This window comes from Rhipicephalus sanguineus, chromosome 2 (assembly GCF_013339695.2).
Source record: "Rhipicephalus sanguineus isolate Rsan-2018 chromosome 2, BIME_Rsan_1.4, whole genome shotgun sequence".
NCBI classification, from domain to species: Eukaryota; Metazoa; Arthropoda; class Arachnida; order Ixodida; family Ixodidae; genus Rhipicephalus; species Rhipicephalus sanguineus.
Window position 1 is genome coordinate 230,831,575 of NC_051177.1, and position 20,230 is coordinate 230,851,804.

At 52.3% G+C, this 20,230-nt stretch overlaps 1 protein-coding gene across 6 annotated transcripts in view; it reads right to left on the minus strand.

Moving 5' to 3' along the window:
- Window positions 1–20,230, minus strand: part of LOC119384158 (uncharacterized) — a 290,104-nt gene that overhangs the window by 145,750 nt on the left and 124,124 nt on the right. For all 6 annotated transcript variants that reach the window (XM_049412782.1, XM_037652446.2, XM_049412786.1 and 3 more), the window contains one exon: window positions 15,119–15,246. In XM_049412782.1, the coding sequence (XP_049268739.1) occupies window positions 15,119–15,246 (128 nt within the window). The remainder of the gene's footprint in view (window positions 1–15,118; window positions 15,247–20,230) is intronic.

Consider the following 20,230-nt stretch of genomic DNA (forward strand, 5'->3'; position numbering starts at 1 on the left):
CTGGATCGATTACACAACGCAAAGTACTTTTCGTCGATGGACCTCAAGACCGGTTACTGGCAAATCGAAGTCGACGAGAGAGACCGAGAAAAGACTGCCTTTATAACGCCAGACGGCCTGTTTGAGTTCAAGCTCATGCCTTTTGGTCTTTGCTCGGCACCTGCGACTTTTCAACGGGTTATGGATACAGTACTGGCCGGCTTCAAGTGGCAGACGTGCCTCGTGTACTTGGACGACGTCGTTGTGTTTTCCTCAAACTTCGAGGAACACCTTCGGCGCCTTGAAGCTGTACTTCAAGCAATCAAGACCTCCGGACTCACTTTGAAGGCTGAAAAGTGCCGCTTCACGTACGAGGAGCTCTTGTTCTTGGGTCATGTGATCAGCAAGGATGGTGTTCGCCCGGACTTCCCGATGCCCACCGACAAGAAGGCCGTACGCCGTTTTCTTAGCTTGTGCGCCTATTACAGACGTTTCGTCAAGGAATTTTCACGGATCGCCGAGCCACTGACGCAACTCACGAAGGCCGACGTCGAATTCAGGTGGGAAACGTCGCAAGTTCAGGCATTTCAAGAATTGAAACGACGCCTGCAGACGCCTCCTATACTTGCGCATTTCGACGAGCACACCGATACGGAAATCCACACCGACGCAAGCAGCGTAGGACTCGGCGCCGTCCTTGTGCAGAAGACCTACGCATTGGAAAGTGTCATCAGTTATGCTAGCCGGTCGCTATCAAAGGCAGAAATCAACTATTCCACAACAGAAAAGGAGTGTCTGGCCATCATCTGGGCTACATCGAAGTTTCGCCCCTACATCTACGGCCGGCCCTTCAAAGTTCTGAGCGACCACCACGCCTTGTGTTGGCTAGCCAACTTGAAGGACCCTTCAGGTCGACTCGCACGGTGGAGCCTAAGACTTCAAGAATTCGACATTACCGTCGTTTACAAGTCCGGAAGAAAACACTCCGACGCCGACAGCTTGTCTCGTGCCCCCGTCGACGCACCGCCGCAGGACGACCACGATGATGACTGCTTCTTGGGAACCATAAGTGCCGACGACTTCGCTGAACGACAGCAAGCCGACCCGGAACTCAGGGGCCTTGTGGAATACCTCAAGGGCAGGACCGCCGTTGTTCCAAAAGTATTCAGGCGGGGATTGGCGTCATTTCTCTTGAAAAACGACGTCCTCGTAAAGAAGAACTTCTCTCCGGCCCGGGCCGACTACCTCATTGTTGTACCTTCGGCACTGCGACCAGAGGTTCTGCAGGCCCTGCACGACCACCCGACGGCTGGCCACCTCGGCTTTTCCCGCACGCTCGCGAGGATACAGGGAAAATACTACTGGCCACGCCTTCCTGCTGACGTCGCCCACTACGTTAAGACTTGCCGAGATTGCCAGCGACGGAAGACACCGCCGACTAGGCCAGCGGGACTTCTGCAGCCAATCGAACCACCTCACCGGCCGTTCCACAAATCGGGATGGACCTACTGGGGCCGTTCCCGACGTCGACTTCCGGCAACAAGTGGATCGTCGTAGCAACTGAGTACCTCACCCGTTACGCCGAGACAAAGGCCTTGCCCAAAGGCAGTGCCGCCGAGGTAGCCAAGTTCTTCGTGGAGCACATCGTCTTGCGTCATGGCGCCCCAGAGGTCCTCATAACAGACAGAGGTACCGCCTTTACTGCGGACCTAACTCAGGCGATCTTCATGTACAGCGAGACGAGCCACCGCCGCACCACCGCCTACCACCCACAGACCAATGGCCTCACCGAGCGTCTAAATAAGACCATCGCCGACATGCTGGCCATGTACGTCGACGTTGAGCACAAGACGTGGGACGCCGTCCTTCCGTACGTGACCTTCGCTTACAACACGGCCGTACAAGAAACGACGCAGATGACGCCGTACAAGTTGGTCTACGGAAGAAGCCCGGCGACGACGCTCGACGCCATGCTACCCAACGTCACCGACGAAGAAAATCTCGACGCCGCCGCTTACTTACAGCGCGCCGAAGAAGCAAGACAGCTCGCCCGCCTACGGATCAAGAACCAGCAGACAACTGACAGCCGCCGCTACAACCTTCGACGACGCCACATGGAATACCAACCCGGTGACCGTGTATGGGTATGGACGCCAATACGCCGACGGGGACTCAGTGAGAAGCTTCTTCGACGATACTTCGGACCGCACAGGGTACTTCGACACCTCGGCGCACTCGACTACGAGGTTGTCCCTGATGGCATTACGAACTCTTAGCGGCGCCGTGCACGACCTGAAGTCGTCCATGTCGTGCGCCTCAAACCATATTACGCACGTTAGCGAATCTGAGGACTGTCATTTTGCTTTATTATTATGCTTTCTTTCTTGGCTTATTGTTTATTGTACTTTGTTGCTTGTTATTTAGAGACCCTTTTCGAAAAAGGGCGCCCCTAGCGCCGCGCACGCAAAGTACAGGCTGCCGCCATTGTGAGGGCACCGCAGCAGACGACGTAGGCTTTGGCAACGTGCCAGTGCGCGACATTTCAGCACCGCCTAATCGTGAACTGTGATCAACGTTGTTCGTGGAGACGGCGTGCTGCAATGGTGCAGACGTGCTGCGTTCCCATGTGCCACCATCGAGGATATCGCAACGAGAACAGCGATAAGGTACGCGATAAAACTTGAGCAACAAACGCACGTGCTCTCTCTCCGTACGTGATGTCAAACGGACGTGCGGAAGGGCGCAGTTTTGTAAACGCGCTACAGAAACTGACGTGCTCATTTCACAGCGCCATGTGTAGCCTTGCTTTTACGAATGAATAGTCTTCTCCCGAGTGCCTGCATGCGGTGTATTGCGATAGATTGTTTGTGCAGAAATACTACGAGGGTTCGTAAGGCCAGCCAGAAAAATAAAAATCAAGTTGCGTACCGTTCATTTAGTAGCGACAGTGCTCGCATATCGTAAGCCACGTGTCAACATTTTTTAGTACATACAAACAGGGGCGTATGGATGGACGGAAGAACTTTATTGTTTGTCCGGCAGATTAATGGCCCGGGCTCAGGTCTCCCATGTCGGGACGTCAAGGCCTTGCCTCTCCGCCGCTTCACGGGCCTGCTGGACTGCCCAGAGTTGGTCGGCGAGCTTGGAGCTGCGCAGAGCGGCTTCCCATCTCGCCGAGAGAGCATCGGGATTAATACGTTTGGCTTTAGCCTCGCATTCCCAGAGCATATGCTTAAGCGTAGCTGTGTCTGTCTGGCAGACCTTACAGATGCTGGTGTTATAGATCTCGGGGTGTATTCGGTGACATAGCAGTGGATTAGGGTAAGTGTTAGTTTGCAGCTGTCTCCAGGTAACCGCTTGAGCTCTGCATAGATTGCCACGAGGCGGAGGGCTAGCATCGCCGGGCCTAGTAGAACGTCTTGGTCAGTTCGTTGTACCCCGTAAGTCGATCCCGGTCCGCTGAACTCTTCGACAAGGCCAGCCCCACCTTGCACGGGTTGTTGCGTCGCGTGCGGCGGAGTGCACTGCCTCGTTAAGGTTGGGGAAGTGCGGGCAGACTTCGCCCATATGGGCGTAAGCAGAAATTTTTTTGGGGGGGCACCACCTTTTATCTGAAAAGTGGGGGCCGGGACAGCAGATGTGGCGGAGCGTCATTTTGTGCTCTGTGTGCCATGGCAAAAAAAATTATTCCGGGGGGGAGGCACGGGCCCGGTGTGCCCCCCCCCCCTCCCGGCTACGCCACTGCATACAAATATACCAAACGCGTGGCGTCCAGAAAATAGTTGAGTGGTGGGGCTTAGAGCACTGCACGGGCCGATTTTCCCGGCCCGGGCCTGGCCCAGCCCGAAAACGCCATGCTCCGGCCCGCCCGAGCCCGGCCCGGTGTTCTTAAATGTGGCCCGTACCCGGCCCAGCCCGGCCCGTTTCAGCTGGTTATGCCTTTAGCTTAAAGGAGGCAGTGTCCAAACTTCAGTTATTATGAAGACACCAGCCACACACAAGATAATTTCTAGAGATTGTTTTAGGAACTTCTTTCAGTGTCACGACTTTCACTGGTACTGTGTATACTTTCGGTTAATTACGCCTGTAAAACTCTTGCGGAATATTTGCAGGACCATATAAAATATAATTGGAGTCATGGATGGCTGTTTCATGTACGCACGCAGTGCTAACCACGCAGCCTTGTTTTTGCATTTCAAAGAACGACTACAAAATATACCTCCATAAAGTGAAAAAAAAAAAAACATGGCAGACATTTTTCGTTTGAGTCTACATCAACTGCATACGAACTAGGGCTGTTGAGTAAATGTAGCAAGCCTCCTGCAAGCTTCATACTCGAAATGTTTCCCTAGATACAAACGCGCACATCTTATATGTACTAATCTAGGCAGTTTACCGTTGCTTTCCTTACACGGTACCCGAGAACGTCTTTCACTCACTATAATGGTGGAAACTTAATTAGGTGTTTCTTGAAATTACGTGTAGCATACCGATGTAGCAAAATTGTAGACGTCTTGTACTGTGCAATTTCTGTGCACGCCAATGCACTCCAGGTGGTTTAAATTACCCGGAGCCCTCAACGATGGCGTCTCATATAGCCTGGGTCGCTTCGAGAAGTTAAACCCCAAAAAACAATAAAAACAAAGCCAAACAACGTACACACGCAGTTATACAGATACGTATGAGACCCGGGCCTAATACGGGCCTCGCTCTGGCCCAAGCCCGACCCGACCCGAGCCCGGCCGGGCCGGGCCGGGCCCGGGCTTTCGGGCCGGCCCGGGCCCGTGCAGTGCTCTAGTTGCGGCAGACAGGATTTTCACCGGTTGCGGTCGCATAGTTCCGCGACAGTGACGTCCTTCCTTTCCTTCGGTGAGAAGTTTTAGCTTCGGCGAGCCTTTTCTGATCCGGGCGCGCACGTGAGTTGGCTGTGGTCACGGTCCCGCAACCGCGGCAGTCGAGCCAAACTGCTCGTCCAACCCGTTGAAGGGTACAAAAGGTTGCTCATTGTGCAGCGGAAGCAGCTCAGAAAGACCAACGGAGAGTACTAAGAGCTCGTTCAAGCACGCAAACGGTGAGATTTCAGCGGATGACACGGAGAACTAGCCGCCAACACAAACCTCACAGCACTCACGCATTTGACGGCTCGCTTTCCATGCCCTCACGATGGCGCTGGCTATCCCACGCTCATTTGCAAAGCGAAACTGACGAAAAGCCCACCGTCAGGTGGCGTATTTATGAAAAGGGTCTATTGTTGCATGCATTGGCCTGTTCTGTTTTAAGCATCGGGACGATGCTTTTTTAGAGCGGGGCATTGCCACGTGCGTTTCTTTATCACTTTTGCTGTATTCGGTTTTCGGCCACAAAGAGTGTCAGCAACGCTCAGCGCGAGCCGCGCCTCATTGTTAGAGAGCTTTCGCGATCATTGTGGATCGTTTTGTTGGGATTGCGCGCAAGACGCGCACACTCTAGCTTATTCTAGAATTTGAACGACAGCCAGCGATAACGCTGGAATATTCGACGGCACGTTTAAATGCCGACGCGCTTCACCGCTTGTCAGTTGATCGACGGACGACGCCCTGTTCGCCGCTATTATTGTACAGCGCGTATTGCTGTAGTTCTAGTTCTCATTTTCCCGGCCACAAGTTCGGCCAAATAAACAGTTTCATTCTGCAAACGCCGACTGCTGTCTTCGTCGACGTCACGACCACGTCACAATATATACACTGTGGAGATAGGTTTAGCACAAAGCTTAGGGACTATACACGCGCTATCCGCACACCCGCTCAGCGCCTGGCGGGACACCTGCCGCCCGCAAACGGAGGAGGAAAAACCGGAACGACGCCAATCGTCGCACACGGGGTACCGGTTTTTCCTCCTCCGTTTGCGGGCGGCAGGTGTCCCGCCACGTGCGGAGCGGGTCTGCGGATAGCGCGTGTATAGTCCCTTACCCTACAAGGCGACCGTGAAGGGACGCGACGATCTCCACTGTAGAGCACTGCACGGGCCGGATTTTACGGCCCGGGCCCGCTTTATGAAGCCCGAGCCCAGCCCGGACCCGTGGTTCCAAGCGCGGGCCCAGCCCGGGCCCGGGCGTACATGACCGAACCCAGCCCGAGCCCGGCCCCGGCCCGTGGTTCGAAGCCCGGGCCCGGGCCGGGTCCGGGCGTACTTGACCGTACCCAGCCCGAGCCCGGCCCGGGCCCATCGTTCCAAGCCCGGGCCCGGGCGTTCTTTACTAAACTAATCCAGGGCGCGCTTGTTCATGACCAGACCCGACCCGGGCCCGCTAGAGGATATTAGTTGTTGATGATGATTATTAATGATTAAGTATAAGACGGTGGCGCAAAAAGGGACAAGGACGAAACAGGAAGAAGAGACGTATACAAGCGCACACTACCAACTGGTTTATTCTCGAAAGGACACTCAATATATATGCCATTACACACATGCGCAGACGGCCGAAATCAAAAGCGATCTCGCAAAAAAACAAACTCACTGCTGTGCAGGACGATAGAGGGAACGCTGACACACCCACTCCCGTACAATTTAATGAAATAGGCCTCAGCCAGTTCTCTTGCGACTGCGTCACAACTTCGCTTTAAGATTTTCCTGGATGAGAACAGGGGCACACATGCACAAGATTTACAATGAAATGGCAGATGCGAGCCCGTACCATTTTTGATGGACAGCGCATGTTCCTGTAACCGAACATTAATGCAAATTGTCCAGCGTTTGTAGGCGAGTAATGAAACCTGGTGATACGAAACGTTGCTGTGATATTAAGCATGAGCATCCTTTTGGGGAGTGTTGTGTCGGTGCGGTGTATTTGATTCCTTTGAGCTGTGGCAATGTATACATCGGCCAAACAGGCCGATGCATTAATGTTCGGTTACAGGAACATGCGCTGTCCATCAAAAATGGTACGGGCTCGCATCTGCCATTTCATTGTAAATCTTGTGCATGTGTGCCCCTGTTCTCATCCAGGAAAATCTTAAAGCGAAGTTGTGACGCAGTCGCAAGAGAACTGGCTGAGGCCTATTTCATTAAATTGTACGGGAGTGGGTGTGTCAGCGTTCCCTCTATCGTCCTGCACAGCAGTGAGTTTGTTTTTTTGCGAGATCGCTTTTGATTTCGGCCGCCTGCGCATGTGTGTAATGGCATATATATTGAGTGTCCTTTCGAGAATAAACCAGTTGGTAGTGTGCGCTTGTATACGTCTCTTCTTCCTGTTTCGTCCTTGTCCCTTTTTGCGCCACCGTCTTATACTTAACTATGCACCAACTAGCCCCGCAACAAATTTTATTGGATTATTAATGATGCCGTGCGCTTTGTGGCGGGCGATCGGACGGAAAATCCGGTGTGTACATGCATCGAAATGTTGCTTTGCCTGCGGTGGTAGCTCAGCGGTTAATCTGTTTCGCTGTTAAGTCCTAGGACGCGGGTGCGATTCCCGCGGCCACGGCGGCCGCAATTTGATGGGGGCGAAATGCAAGAACACGCGTCTATATACTTATCTTTAGGTGCACGTTAGACAACTCAAGGTGTACGAAATTAATCCGGTGCCACTACGGCGTGCCTCGTAATCATATCGTGGTTTTGGCACGTAATACCAAGGAATATAAATGAAATGTACCGTGTCAACCTAGAATAAAAGACCGCAATCTTTATTCCTCTCATGGGAACAACCGTGACCTGGCCCATTGTTAGCGCTGTTACTATATATATATATATATATATATATATATATATATATATATATATATATATATATATATATATGTATATATATATAGGAAGGAAACCCACCACGATGTACTTGTTACTTTGACAAAGTCTGGTCCCGCAGACGAAACGTTAGTGAAAATATACAGCGCCAATCTATATCTATACTGGTGAAACTAAAAATAGCACTTCGACTGTTTTTTTATTTTTATTGCTAAGCTTCACTAAGAGCCAGCTCGTTGCACGTGCGCACTTCAGCTTGGCACAGTATACGTTAGACCATGCAATGCATAACGTTCGCGTGTGCTCGAAGCCGCGGGCCCGCAGCCTCAAGCCCGGGCCCGCGGCTTCAGGCCCGGCTCAGGCCCCGGGCCCGCCGAAAAACGCTTCGGACGGCCCGGCCCGGCCCACGGGCCGGGCCCGTGCAGTGCTCTACTCCACTGCCGCAGCGAACAAAGACGCTACGGCCGGGTTCGTCGACTCCAGCACGGCGCAGAAAAGGCACTCGAGGCAGGATGTCAACAAACAACATGGGTTTATTAACCCAAGATGCAGCAGAGTACGACAGTCACGGGCTTGCAGGCCGTAAAGGGAACTCCGCAAGACCGATCGAGTATGCTTGCCAGCGGCGCTACGACAATCACACAAAGGGCAGCAGTCGAGCACACGAACGAGAAGCCGCCTGCCTGAGAGCATCTGACGCGGGCAAGCCCGCGCCAGACAAAAGTGAGCTCAAGGAGGAAGGGGGTTGTCACTAGCGGCCAATGAGGACAGGCGTTGCGCAGTGACGTAAGCTAGCTTGGTGGCGTGAGCATGTGAGCATGTCGAGGAATGCTCGGACGCGTGCCCGCGCGCCGGGAAGCCGACGCATGGCTCGCACCAGACAAAGAGGCCTGGCGCTGCTGCCGTGGTCGCCATACTGCCGATTAACGGCGGTCCCCGGCGCTCGAGCCGCGCGGGGCCAACACACGCGCTAGCTGGGGAACGAGGCGCCAAAGGGGAGGGCGCGCTCGATTCCCACATTCCCCCTTCCTAAAGACAGGCCAGCCTGTGAAAGAGGCTGTCCGAGGCCAAGTGGCAAGGTCAGCTAAGCCGCAAGGGGGCTGGCCAACGGGGCAAAGTCCAACAAGGGGGGTGTCGTCTTCCCGAAGGCACAAGTCCATAGGTCGGCCATCGCCAAGCAAAAGTTCCACCACAAGGGGAGAGCCCACCGCCGGGAAGAAGGTCCACAGCCCAGGAGGAACGGGGGCAAGACTGCACAAGGGCGGGCAGCCAGCCCGCTTGAAGTTCACCGGACTGGAGAGGTTGACAGCCGGGAACGTACGAGGCGTGGCTGCGAGTTGCGTGCGGCAGCCCACTGCCGGAAGTCGCTGGGACGGGGGCCACACAGGAACAGCAGGCCGGAACAGCAGGCAGCCAGGAACGGAGGCCGGAGCGACCACGCTCGGGCCTGGGCCAAAGCTTGAGTGGGCGAACCAGTCGCCGAGGGCGGCTGCCGAAGCTGCCAGGTGGGCAAGGCAGGATGGAGGTGGCTGCAGGGCAGAAGGCAGGAACCAGGCCCCCGCAGGTACGACCAGGCAACAGCAGGCCACAGGTTCAGCAACAGGCTGGCGGTATGGTACAGCCAGGCGCAGGGAGACGACCGGGCTATGCAGGAGTGGACAGAAATGTCCCCGGCATAGCCGGCTTGCCGAAAAGGGTGCCTGCCTGACAGTGCTGCCCAACGAAAGGGGGCGCTTGCCAGGTTATGGCTCGGACAACACGTCAGAGGGTATTTTCGGCCAAGAGGGCCTTCTACCACTTCCAGACGTGTTCCGCCGCAACTTAGCGGTTATTCTCCATTCACTGTCATGGTATGGAATAAAGTCCAGCTACCTGTCAGTGGGAGAAAGGTTGCTTAGGTGCGTTTCCGCAGGTTGTACCGATGGCGTGGCTTGGAGCCAGCCTTCTCACGGTTTTCCTGCGGTTCGGTGACCGCCTCCCCCCTCCCAAGTCGTTGCAGCGGGCAAGGAAAGGTTTGAGGTCGGAGACGTTAACTGGACCGCCGACTCGCCTCCCTTGGGAGTCAGCCAGCTTGTACACCAGAGGCGACACTTTGGTCTGCACTCGGCTCGAGAGAACGAGGCTCGAGAGAAGTGGACGGCGGTGGCGGCGGGCGGTAGGCTCTCGCCGCCAGTATGTCGCCCTGAATACGCTTCGCATCGGCGGCCAGCTCGTTTAGGTTACGATAACGGGCGCTCCGAAGGTAAGCGGCGAAGGTTGGATGAGCCTGGCGAATGGCTCGCTCTACCTTCTCAGCGTCTGATGCCGTAGGGTCGGCAAGGAGGTAGAGCTCCTGCAAAGCCCGGAGGTACTTGAGGAGAGATTCGTCGGGATGTTGTGTTCGGAGATCTAGCTCGCGACGCATGCGGCGCTCGTAGTCAGGAGGAAGGAATTCGCTACGGAAGAGCGCCCTAAACTCCTCCATTGAACGAGCTTGGTGGCCGACAAGTCGGTACCACCGCGCCGCTTGGGCTGTCAGCGATACAGGCAATACACTACTGAGCATAACGCTGTCGCTCAGCCCCATCGCCTGCTGATAGCGGTGCAGCGCCTCGAGGTACTCTGTGGCACTCATGCGGTCCGAATAACCGCTGTACTCAGGCAGAGGTACCCTTAGGCTACTCGGTGCGCTGGGCTGAGGGGACTCGAGGCCTCCCTTTAAAGCACAAGGCTGCGAGCGCGCCGCTTCCAACAGGACGTTTAGGAGCTGCGCCGCAGTTGCGTGCAGCGGCGATTGCTCCGACGCAGGCGCGGCCGTAACAGGGTCGCGCGCCTGTTCTCCGGCATGCACGTCAGGCCGAAAAGGGCCAGTAAACGGCAGAGGAGCGTAGGGTTGTTTCCGCTCCGACGGGCGCATGAGGCCTCACACGATAGGCAAGCGGATCGACCGCGGAGCACGGTGTCTGTCGAAAGTGCCGCCTACGCGAGTCCGAGGCATGCAAGCATCGGGAAGCGCGGCGACGTTGTCGGCCAAGCGAGCTGGCTCGCGCACGACATTGTCAACCCTTTGCGCTCCTGACCAAGGTGGGTCAGTGAGAGCGTGTATGCAGACACCTAAGTGGCCTAGGTAGGAAGGCTCGGGTGCGGCGGTTTGGGCCGTCAACTGCGCTGCTGACAAGGAAAGGCCAGCGAGCGGAGACGACGCATTGGAGGGACCCGTAAGCGCGTGCGTCTCGAACAGCTGATAGAGCCCGCAACTGGCTTGGCTAGGTTCGAGCGGTTAGCATCACCATAGGGGGCCCCAAAGAAGGGATCTCCCCCGGTGACCGAAAGCAGAGGGCCGCCGAGGCGACCGTAGCTCGTGCTGTAGGGTTCGTCCGCCTCGAACATCAAGTCCGTCGCCACGGGATCAAGCAGGAACGAGCGCCTCGAGGGGGACTGCTCTGATGCCATGCCGAAACCAAGTTGGGCGCCAGTTATGTAGAGATAGGCTTAGCACAAAGCTTACCCTACGAGGCGACCGTGAAGGGACGCGACGTTCTCCACTGCCGCAGCGAACAAAGACGCTACGGCCGGGTTCGTCGACTCCCGTACGGCGCAGAAAAGGCACACGAGGCAGGATGTCAACAAACAACACGGGTTTATTAACCCAAGATGCAGCACAGTACGACAGTCACGGGCTTGCAGGCCGTAAAGGGAACTCCGCAAGACCGATCGAGTACGCTTGCCAACGGCGCTACGACTATCACACAAAGGGCAGCAGTCGAGCCACGGAGCAAGAATTCATGAGGAGGCGAAACTGCGCTCGCTCGGGCGCCCTAATAAAGTCACGAAATCGGGCACAGCGCTCACGCGCCCTCTGTCGTGAGAGTCCGCTAGCGGAGAAGGAAAAATACGCGCGTCCCTCTCACCTCGCTCTCCAACGAAGCTCGTCGGTTCAAGGCCATTCGTCGCCGATTCGCCGTTCGTGCTTCACGCCCGATTGGATGTGTTTTTGTGCGTCCTCGCCGGCTCTATATTGTAACGCGACAGCGTTAAAGAGCCCGTTTCTCAGAAATACCAGTGTCGGCGTCCGTGTCGGTGAGGCTAGCAACTGAGAATTAAGGCGATGCGCACGGGGCCCGATTACGCTATCGCGTTCTACTCTTAAAGGCGAAGCTCAAGCGCACTCCAAGTTTTTTCGGTAAATTAACGAAAAAAAAATGGCGTCACATGCAGGAAACTTACCACCGTGATATCTTTCGTACAACATGAAATCCATAATTTTTGATAACGTGAACTCAATGAGTTAGGTATATTTATTTCAACGAATGATGGGACTTACCCTATATGCCATCAATCCAGTGTTGCGGCGGCCGCATTTAGATGGAGGCGAAATGTTAAAGGCCCGTGTGCTTACATTTAGGTGCACGTTACAAAACCCCAGGTGGTTGAAATTTCACGTTGTCTTTTTTTGAGAACAGCAGACAAGTATCCGGAACAGCGCGCGGAAAGATTGAAGGCACTGCGTCTCGTAACAACACTGGCCGTTTTGGTTTGTCAAGAACTTCGCCACCAAGTTCGCCATAATAGCGCCGCCTGTCTATGTCACTGTCCGAGAAGTGCTTCTCGCAAACGTAGACACGAGGCGTCAGCTGTTGGTCTTTTCTTGGTATTGCGCGAGCCCACGCTTCCAACATCACTGGGTCACTAGGAACTTCGAAGGTAATTACCTTCTCCTTGCAGGACGCGTACACCCACTGCTGCAGTTCGGCACGACACATTTCCGCCCCATCCTGAAGAAGCACTGGTCGAAATCCGCAAAGCACTCTCCTTTGTCGCGGCGTGAAAAGCGCGCGCAAACATCGAGGAGTCGGCGCCGCCGGCGCAACGCGCGAACGCTAAAGAGAAAGAAACCAGCAAATCGCCAAGGGAACTTTCCGTCCCAAGGCCACCTACGCATGCGCGCGCACCTGGCGCGCACAACATGCGAGCGAGGAGTGAGGAGCGCGTGCATGCGGCGGCAGACGTCGTCTGCTCAGGGGCCACTACTAGCTGTTCGTTCCAAGCGCTGTACGGCCTATAATTCTGGAAGTATCGATTAGGAACTGCAGCTAAAATATCTGTCATATCTACCGATTGATGTTACAAACAGAAATCTTAGAAACGTTACATTGTACGAGGCGCTATCACGATTTTTATGCGTCGCGTCCATAGAAGAGCATGTAAAAGATGGCAACAGGCCGAAAGCGTCATCTGTCGTGCTTCGGCGTAACCGCATTCCGCCGTGACGCTATCGCGCCGCCCTCGCGCGCTGCCGCGGCCGAGAGGTTCTCCTCCTCAAATACTTCTTTCTCCGTGAGTCGAGCACACGAACGAGAAGCCGCCTGCTAGAGCAGCGCGTCAACCTCTCGTGCCAGCCTCAGAGCATCTGACGATTGTGTGATTAGAGGAAGAATAACAAGCCCGCGCCAGACAGAAGCGAGCTCAAGGGGGAAGGGGGTTGTCGGTGGCCAATGAGGACAGGCGTTGCGCAGTGACGTAAGCTAGCTTGGTGGCGTGAGCATGTCGAGGCATGCCCGGACGCGTGACCGCGCGCCGGGAAGCCGACGCATGGCTCGCACCAGACAAAGAGGCCTGGCGCTGCCGCCGTGGTCGCCATACTGCCGATTAACGGCGGTCCCCGGCGCTCGAGCCGCGCGGGGCCAACACACGCGCTAGCTGGGGAACGAGGCGCCAAAGGGGAGGGCGCACTCGATTCTCACAACACATATACATATATGGTGCATGACGGCGGCGACGGCAAAAATCAGCCGAGACTGTCCATATAATTGCTATCGCAATAAAAGTTAGCAGCAAGCATTGCACAATGCGATAGAAAGAAAAACAGCATAGGCCAGGCGCATGCACCAGGCTTTGCTTGGCCCTATTTTCCCGATAGAGGAAGGGCTTCTCATTTCTTTTTCTTTATAGCAAAGCTGTCTTAGTCTACCTTTTGCCGTCGTCGTAGTAGTAGTAGTAGTAGCAGTAGCAGTAGTAGTAGTAGTAGTAGGAGTAGTAGTAGGAGGAGGAGGAGTAGGGCCACGTGACCAGAGGGGGAAGTGAATAACGAAATAAATAAAACGAAATGGTGACAATGATGCTTGAAATGTTGATGACGATGACTTTTGGTAAAAGATACCGGGCAAGCAGTTCACACTTTCATTAAGTAAATTAATTAGAGACTTAGCTTTTATATTAATTGTGTTAAACCGTGTTAAGGCACCTGGGTCTTGCCTTGGTCAGGTAGATAACACGGAGTGCACACTTGGCAGGATTGCAGCGAATAACGTGACGCGAGGCATATGCTGAAACACCATTGCCTGTACTCGCAGGCCATGTGATCTCACTTTGCCCGATCAAGTGTAAGCGCACGTATTAAAATCTAGCGGTGGATTTACGCAGCTCCACGTGATCTCGCTAGCCAATCACATACACTCATGCATGTACTGCTTCACTGTTCAATGGTTTTCATGGCAGTGAACAGCTGAATTTCTTGTTTTATACATTTATTTATTTTATTTTTTTATTTATAGATACTGCGATCTGGTACCAGATCTTAGCAGGGTGGATATACATGAAAAAGTACAAACAGTTCAGCACATACAAATTGCAGGCTTTGTTCAAACATTTGTAAGAATTCAATAAACATACGTAACGAGCAAATAAAATTACACAAACACAAACTCATAACATATTCAGATATTTTTCAAACATTGCTAAGGACTTTTGAGAAACAATTTCAGTATTAAGATTATTCCAGTCTGCTATAGTCCTGGGAAAAAAAGAATATTTAAAACAGTTATTCCTTGTGTTAAAGGGAACTATGGTTAAAGCATGCCTTTGCCTGGTTTGATAACCTGTTGAGTAAGAAAAATAATTTGAAGTGTTTACGTTATAATGTCCATTTACAAGTTGAAATAAAAATTTTAATCGGCAGACACGGTTGCGCTCCGAATATGTGAACATATTCGATAGAGATCTGTCTGGCTGGGTGAAAATTCCCTTCCTCAGGAGTGACCCCTGAGGAAGGGACCGAATTGGTCCCGAAACGTCGGGTCAGTTTATAGTTTTTAAAGTTTAACTTTAGCAACTTTGGACTATAAGTGGCTGGAGAGTTTATTATTTTTCGTACGAATTTATGTCTTTGCACAGCGATTCATCTTCCGGGAATGGACGGACACACAGCTATGACAATCCAGGTTTCACAGTGGCGTGCAAGCCAAGTTTACGAAAAAAGCCCACGACACAAACTCCCGCTGCTTTGTTTAATTACAAAGATGGCGCCACAATAACGGTGGTACCACCTCACACCGTTCAAGAATGAGCTGCGTGATGCTACCCAGGGATGCATCATGCAACCAGAAGCACGCACAGTGATTGTCAACGAGCTAGAATGCAATGCTCAAACACGCACCCCGGCTAGCAGACACCTGTTGTCTGCCACCATTGTTGCTGATGATAATGTGCCAGAGGGCATCTTGATCACGTGCCGTTCGAAGCCGCAGCCGCTCCAGGGCCTGTGCCTGCTGCTCCTGGTAAAGCCTGCACAGTGCACACGCAATAAACCAGTGCCTAACTACACTTCTTTCAGCTAATCCTTAGATCAACATATTCTATTCATATGTGCACTCAGAGGCAGAGATTTATTTTATAATGAGGTAGTCGCAACTATAGTTAAACATCAGCATAAAAAGCTTCATTTAGCAAAATCTCTATTGATATGACACACCTAGGTCTTTACAACCAAACCCCTATAGTCTACAGAATACCACGAACATGTCTTTAACCTAGGAGTACCTATTACAATCTTTTCTCGCTGGTGCAAAAGAAGGGTCGTGGTTGCAGCTTGCCAGAGTTCTGTGCATGCGGTGCGGTTCCTTTTCCTCCTCCCACTTCTCTTTTCCCCTTCGGGCATGAAAGCACTGACACGCCCCAAATAAACGCCTTTTACGTTCGAGCAGTCTGTGCCTCGCGGGCCGTGGCTACGCTACAGTGGTAACGAGCCAGTAACGAGCCAGAGAAAAATTGACATGAATATCGGTAATTTATCAGGTCTGCGAGCATACCTTGACATTGTAATGTGTCTGAGAAGAAAGGCGATAACGGAGAGCGATCAAAAGTTGTCTTGGAGCATTTCCGGGAGAATGGCGTCAATTTGCGATATGACAAATGCACATTTCGGCAATTCGCAGTAATCTACCTCGGTCAACGCATTGACACTGAGGGCCTCCATCCAAGAGAAAAAACGTAGAAGCTATTGTGTGCACTCTTCATCCACAGAAGGTGACAGAACTGCCGGCACTTATTGGAATGTTGACTTTCTACGCGAAATTTTTGCCAGACATATCAATGCAGCTAGCAGCAATGTATCGGCTATTCGAAAAAAACACGTAGTGGCAGTGGAAAGCACCGCAGGAGGCTGTCTTTACTGCAGCTAAAGGAAGTCTCAAAAATGCTCAAACTCTTGTGCATTTCGACCCTGCAAAGGAACTCGAGCTAGAGTGTGATGCATCGTCCCTCGGAGTTGGAGCACTTCTCTTTCACTGTGTCAACAATGTTCATAGACCTAGCGGTTTTCGCTCAAGGACACTGACTCAAGCAGTTAGAACGTGAAGCGTTGGCACTGATCTTTGGTGCAACTAAATTACGGGGTGGTGAATTACCATTGGTCAAGGACCATCAACCGCCTGTGGGCTTGCTGAGACCTGACTGCCAGACATTGACCATGGCTGCTGCGTGAATTCAGTACTGGGCACTGTACCTTGGAGGCTACAAATACAAGCTTCAGTATGTTCCTGAGAAACAACTTCTCAACTCGGATACTCTTAGCAGAATACCACAGCAGGCCACTGGAGACGCGGCTGAAGGTGACCCCTAGAATACGTCCTTGCACTCGAAAGTTTGGATGAAGACGTGGTCTCAATGCGTGAACTAAAAGACCTAACAGCCGTCAACCTGACATTGCACATGGTGCAACATTACGTGCTGCTTGGTTGGCCACCAGGCAAGACAGAAGTACAGCCTAATAATTTGGCACCTTATTATGAATGCAGGCTAGAACTGTCCTTGGCCCACGACCTCGAATACTGGGGAAATCGTGTCATAACACCAAGTGATGCCAGGGAGCATTTCCTGCAACTTCTTCATGAAATACACCAAGGATCATCGGCTATGAAAGCTATGGCATGCTCTTTATCTTGGTGGCCAGGACTTGTTTGCGACACAGAGCAGCGCACGGCTAATTGTGACACTTGCATAGCCAATTTGCCTATGCCAGCTGCTGCACTTCCTGTAAACTGACCGACGACGCACAAAACATGGTCTCGGACTCTTATTGATTTCGCAGGACTGGTAGCCAGGAAGATGGTACTAGTTGTAGTGGCCGCATACTCCAAATGGATCGAAGCAATTCCTACGAAGCATGCAAACGTGGAAAGCCCAATGAGGGCTCAGAGGAGCATATTTGGCCATTTTGGTGTGCCACATACAATAGTCTCAGATAACGACGAACAGTTGACAAGTAAAGAGTTGGCCACGTTTGCAGCAAAAAAGAATGTTGCTGATCTGTGCACGGTACCTTTCCATCCACAGTCAAATGGAGCTGCTGAAAGGGAACGATAAAGGAGGGCATTCGGAAAATAAAGGGAGGTAAAAATTAGTAAGGCCAATTACAGAAGAACACCTACCAAGACTGACAAATCTCCTTCAGAAATGCTACTCGGGTATCAAATCGATGAAATGTTACTAAGAAATGCTTATCGGGTCTCATCCCGACGAGCATGCTGGAAGCTAAGCAGGGAGGGATGGCACGGGGGGCAAGAAGTTATGTCATGTACGCGTCATGACATTGAGCACTTTTTTTTTTCTTCGAATGCACAGCTTACTTTCAGTGGGATCGCGAGTGCACGTTGCGCTATCCCACGGTGGCCGCGGCAACTACGTGTCATGAGTGAAGTGCGCATTTTGAAGAGTGCGCGACGACGACCGATTGTGGGGACGCGTGCTGTCGCTGTGTATTCGGTGAGGGAGACGAAGGCCGCGTGAAGTTTGGACCAATGAGAGGCCCCCACGATGGCTTGGAAGAAGCCCGAAGGAAGAACAGGGCAGACGTGGCCGAGACGCGGCGGAGGCAAGCAGGCTACCAGGGCGTGGGAGCGGTGGCCGAGTTCCTGAGGCAAGGCTGCTGTGGGCTCCCACCTGGCCGTGCACCCGAGCGTCATCCATCGTCTGGCATTGGCCAAGCTCGTCCCATCTCCAGTTGCACGTCCCAGCGTCTGAGGACGAACGCTGAAAGGGCGCTGACCTTGGTTCTCCCGATGCTACCTTCGATCCGAGCGACGTTTGGACTTCAGGTCTACCTTGGCTGCATCTCGCCGCATCAACCCTCGCCGTCTGCACGAGTGCCGCTACTGAACGGTGACAGTTGCTTCTTGCTTGTGCTGAACTTATGCACCCTTAGCTTTTCGTGGTCGTTTTGTTAGTCCGGTTAATTTCTCCTCGCATTTGCACGCTTTGTTTGTTTGTTCTCCTATCTATTTCTCTTTATCTCGTTTATTAAAATATATTGGGTTGTTTTTTTTTCTGTCCACAAACGGTCTCGTGTCCCCTTTCTCGATTCGGAACAGTAGCGCGAAAACTCACACAGACGACAGAGCAAGACGGGACATAGCGCGCTACTATTCCGAGTCATGAATTACCAATTAGCACACCAGTCTGTCCTTTTAAACCTTTCTCGATGTCAATTTTGTCATCAGTTCGCATTCACACAAACATTCACGAAAGCTTATTGGTTGACTAGCCTCATGACGTTATGCAGCTCACGATGCTCAAATCAACCAATCGCCGCAGATTGTGGGTTAAAGGGACACTAAAGAGCCAAACGATTTTTCTCGCATTAGTAAAGTAGTCTTCCACGATACCAAAAACACCACGCTTGCTGCGAGAAGACGCTTAGTAAGTGAGAAAATGCGCACAAAGAAAATACAGGTGGCGACGCCACCTTGGAATTCCTGCACCATTTGCCGTGATGTCACATATTTTTGACGGTGCCTGCTTGGGCCTACGTAGTTCTTAATCGGTTAAATCGAAGTAGATTGTCCTCTGAGGGGGCCAGAGACTTTACATAACGAGTTTGTGGAAATTTTGTCGAGCCAGTGGCGCCAAAATACGTTAAATGCTCTTTGAAATCTTTTACGTCACGAATTACAAAGTTCGGCACGAAATTTAAAAATGAAACTTTGAACTTAGTTTTCTCCTCTAATAATAAACCTATGGTGGTGAAATAAACTGCATAGGAGTTCTCCGGGCACACTTTATCAATCTAAACCAATTCATTGTTTCTCTTTAGTGTCCCTTTAATGACACAGCCATTTGGGTTTATGGCATCATTTGTCGACTGCAAAGTGAGCGATTTCTAGCTGACATTAAGAACTGTAAATTCCAGGCCGCATGCTGCGCTATCACGTTTGGCTCACATGCTCGTACCACTGAAACTTTCTACCGTCGCGCACGACCCACGTGCCCAATAGAAAGTTTCAATGGTGTGCGAGCAGCAGAAAATTCCTCGATGGTATGAACCACTGCCACATCCACGTACGCGATTGGTCGGAGGAGGGTTTTTGGCACGCGACCCAAGCCGTGGTGATAAACGCGAGGAGAGAGAACAGGCATTGTCTGTGGGGCACCGTTCGAGGAAGGTCGAAGAAGCCAACGTCTCACAGTTGACGAGAGCGGCATGTGCCGGATCCGGAGGTACAGCACCAAGAGTCCGTGGCGTATACACATCGATGTTGGCAACAACCGGGTGAGGCGACCACAGAGTAGCAGCATCCTCGTCACGGCAGTTCCCGGAGCACCTGCAACGCTCCACCTTCGTTGGCAGAATGGCTTGGACTCACAGTACAATCCCCAGGGCACCACATCACCACTTCAGCCACAGACTCGCTTGGAAGAAGGGGCCCGAGAAGGCAGCTAGGCCTAACGACTCTACCCCAGCGACAGCCATGACGACAACCGGGGCACCGGCAACAAACGAATTGTTCGGCTGCTTCTGAGCAACGAAGACCGTAGGACCACATGAAGGGCGTCAACGGCGAGTGCAACGCGATATGGACGACAGAGAATCGACTTAGAACCAGCTGCATTTTTTTTCTCAGAATATCGCAGTCTCTTATTTTCTGGGGAGTTTTATAAGCGTCAGTTCAACAACTACAATGGTAAACATTTATCTATAATTACCAAAACTCTTACGCTATTAGCCAACCACTTTTTATTAGAGAATATTATTGCGCCTGTATGTATAGGGCGTGTCCAAATAAGATCGAACAAGACGTCCCGGTCGCCATTCGCGATTTTGATGAAATTTACTGTAGGTTTACGCAGTAGACCCAGAACAATGTTTTCAAAGTTAGTTTTGCGAAAAAAGTTTTGTTCGCCTGAAAGAAAAATGTATAAATTTCGGCCGCAAAAAACACTTTTCCGACAATTTAGCAATTTATGAATTTTGAGCGCACCTAGAGAAAAAACG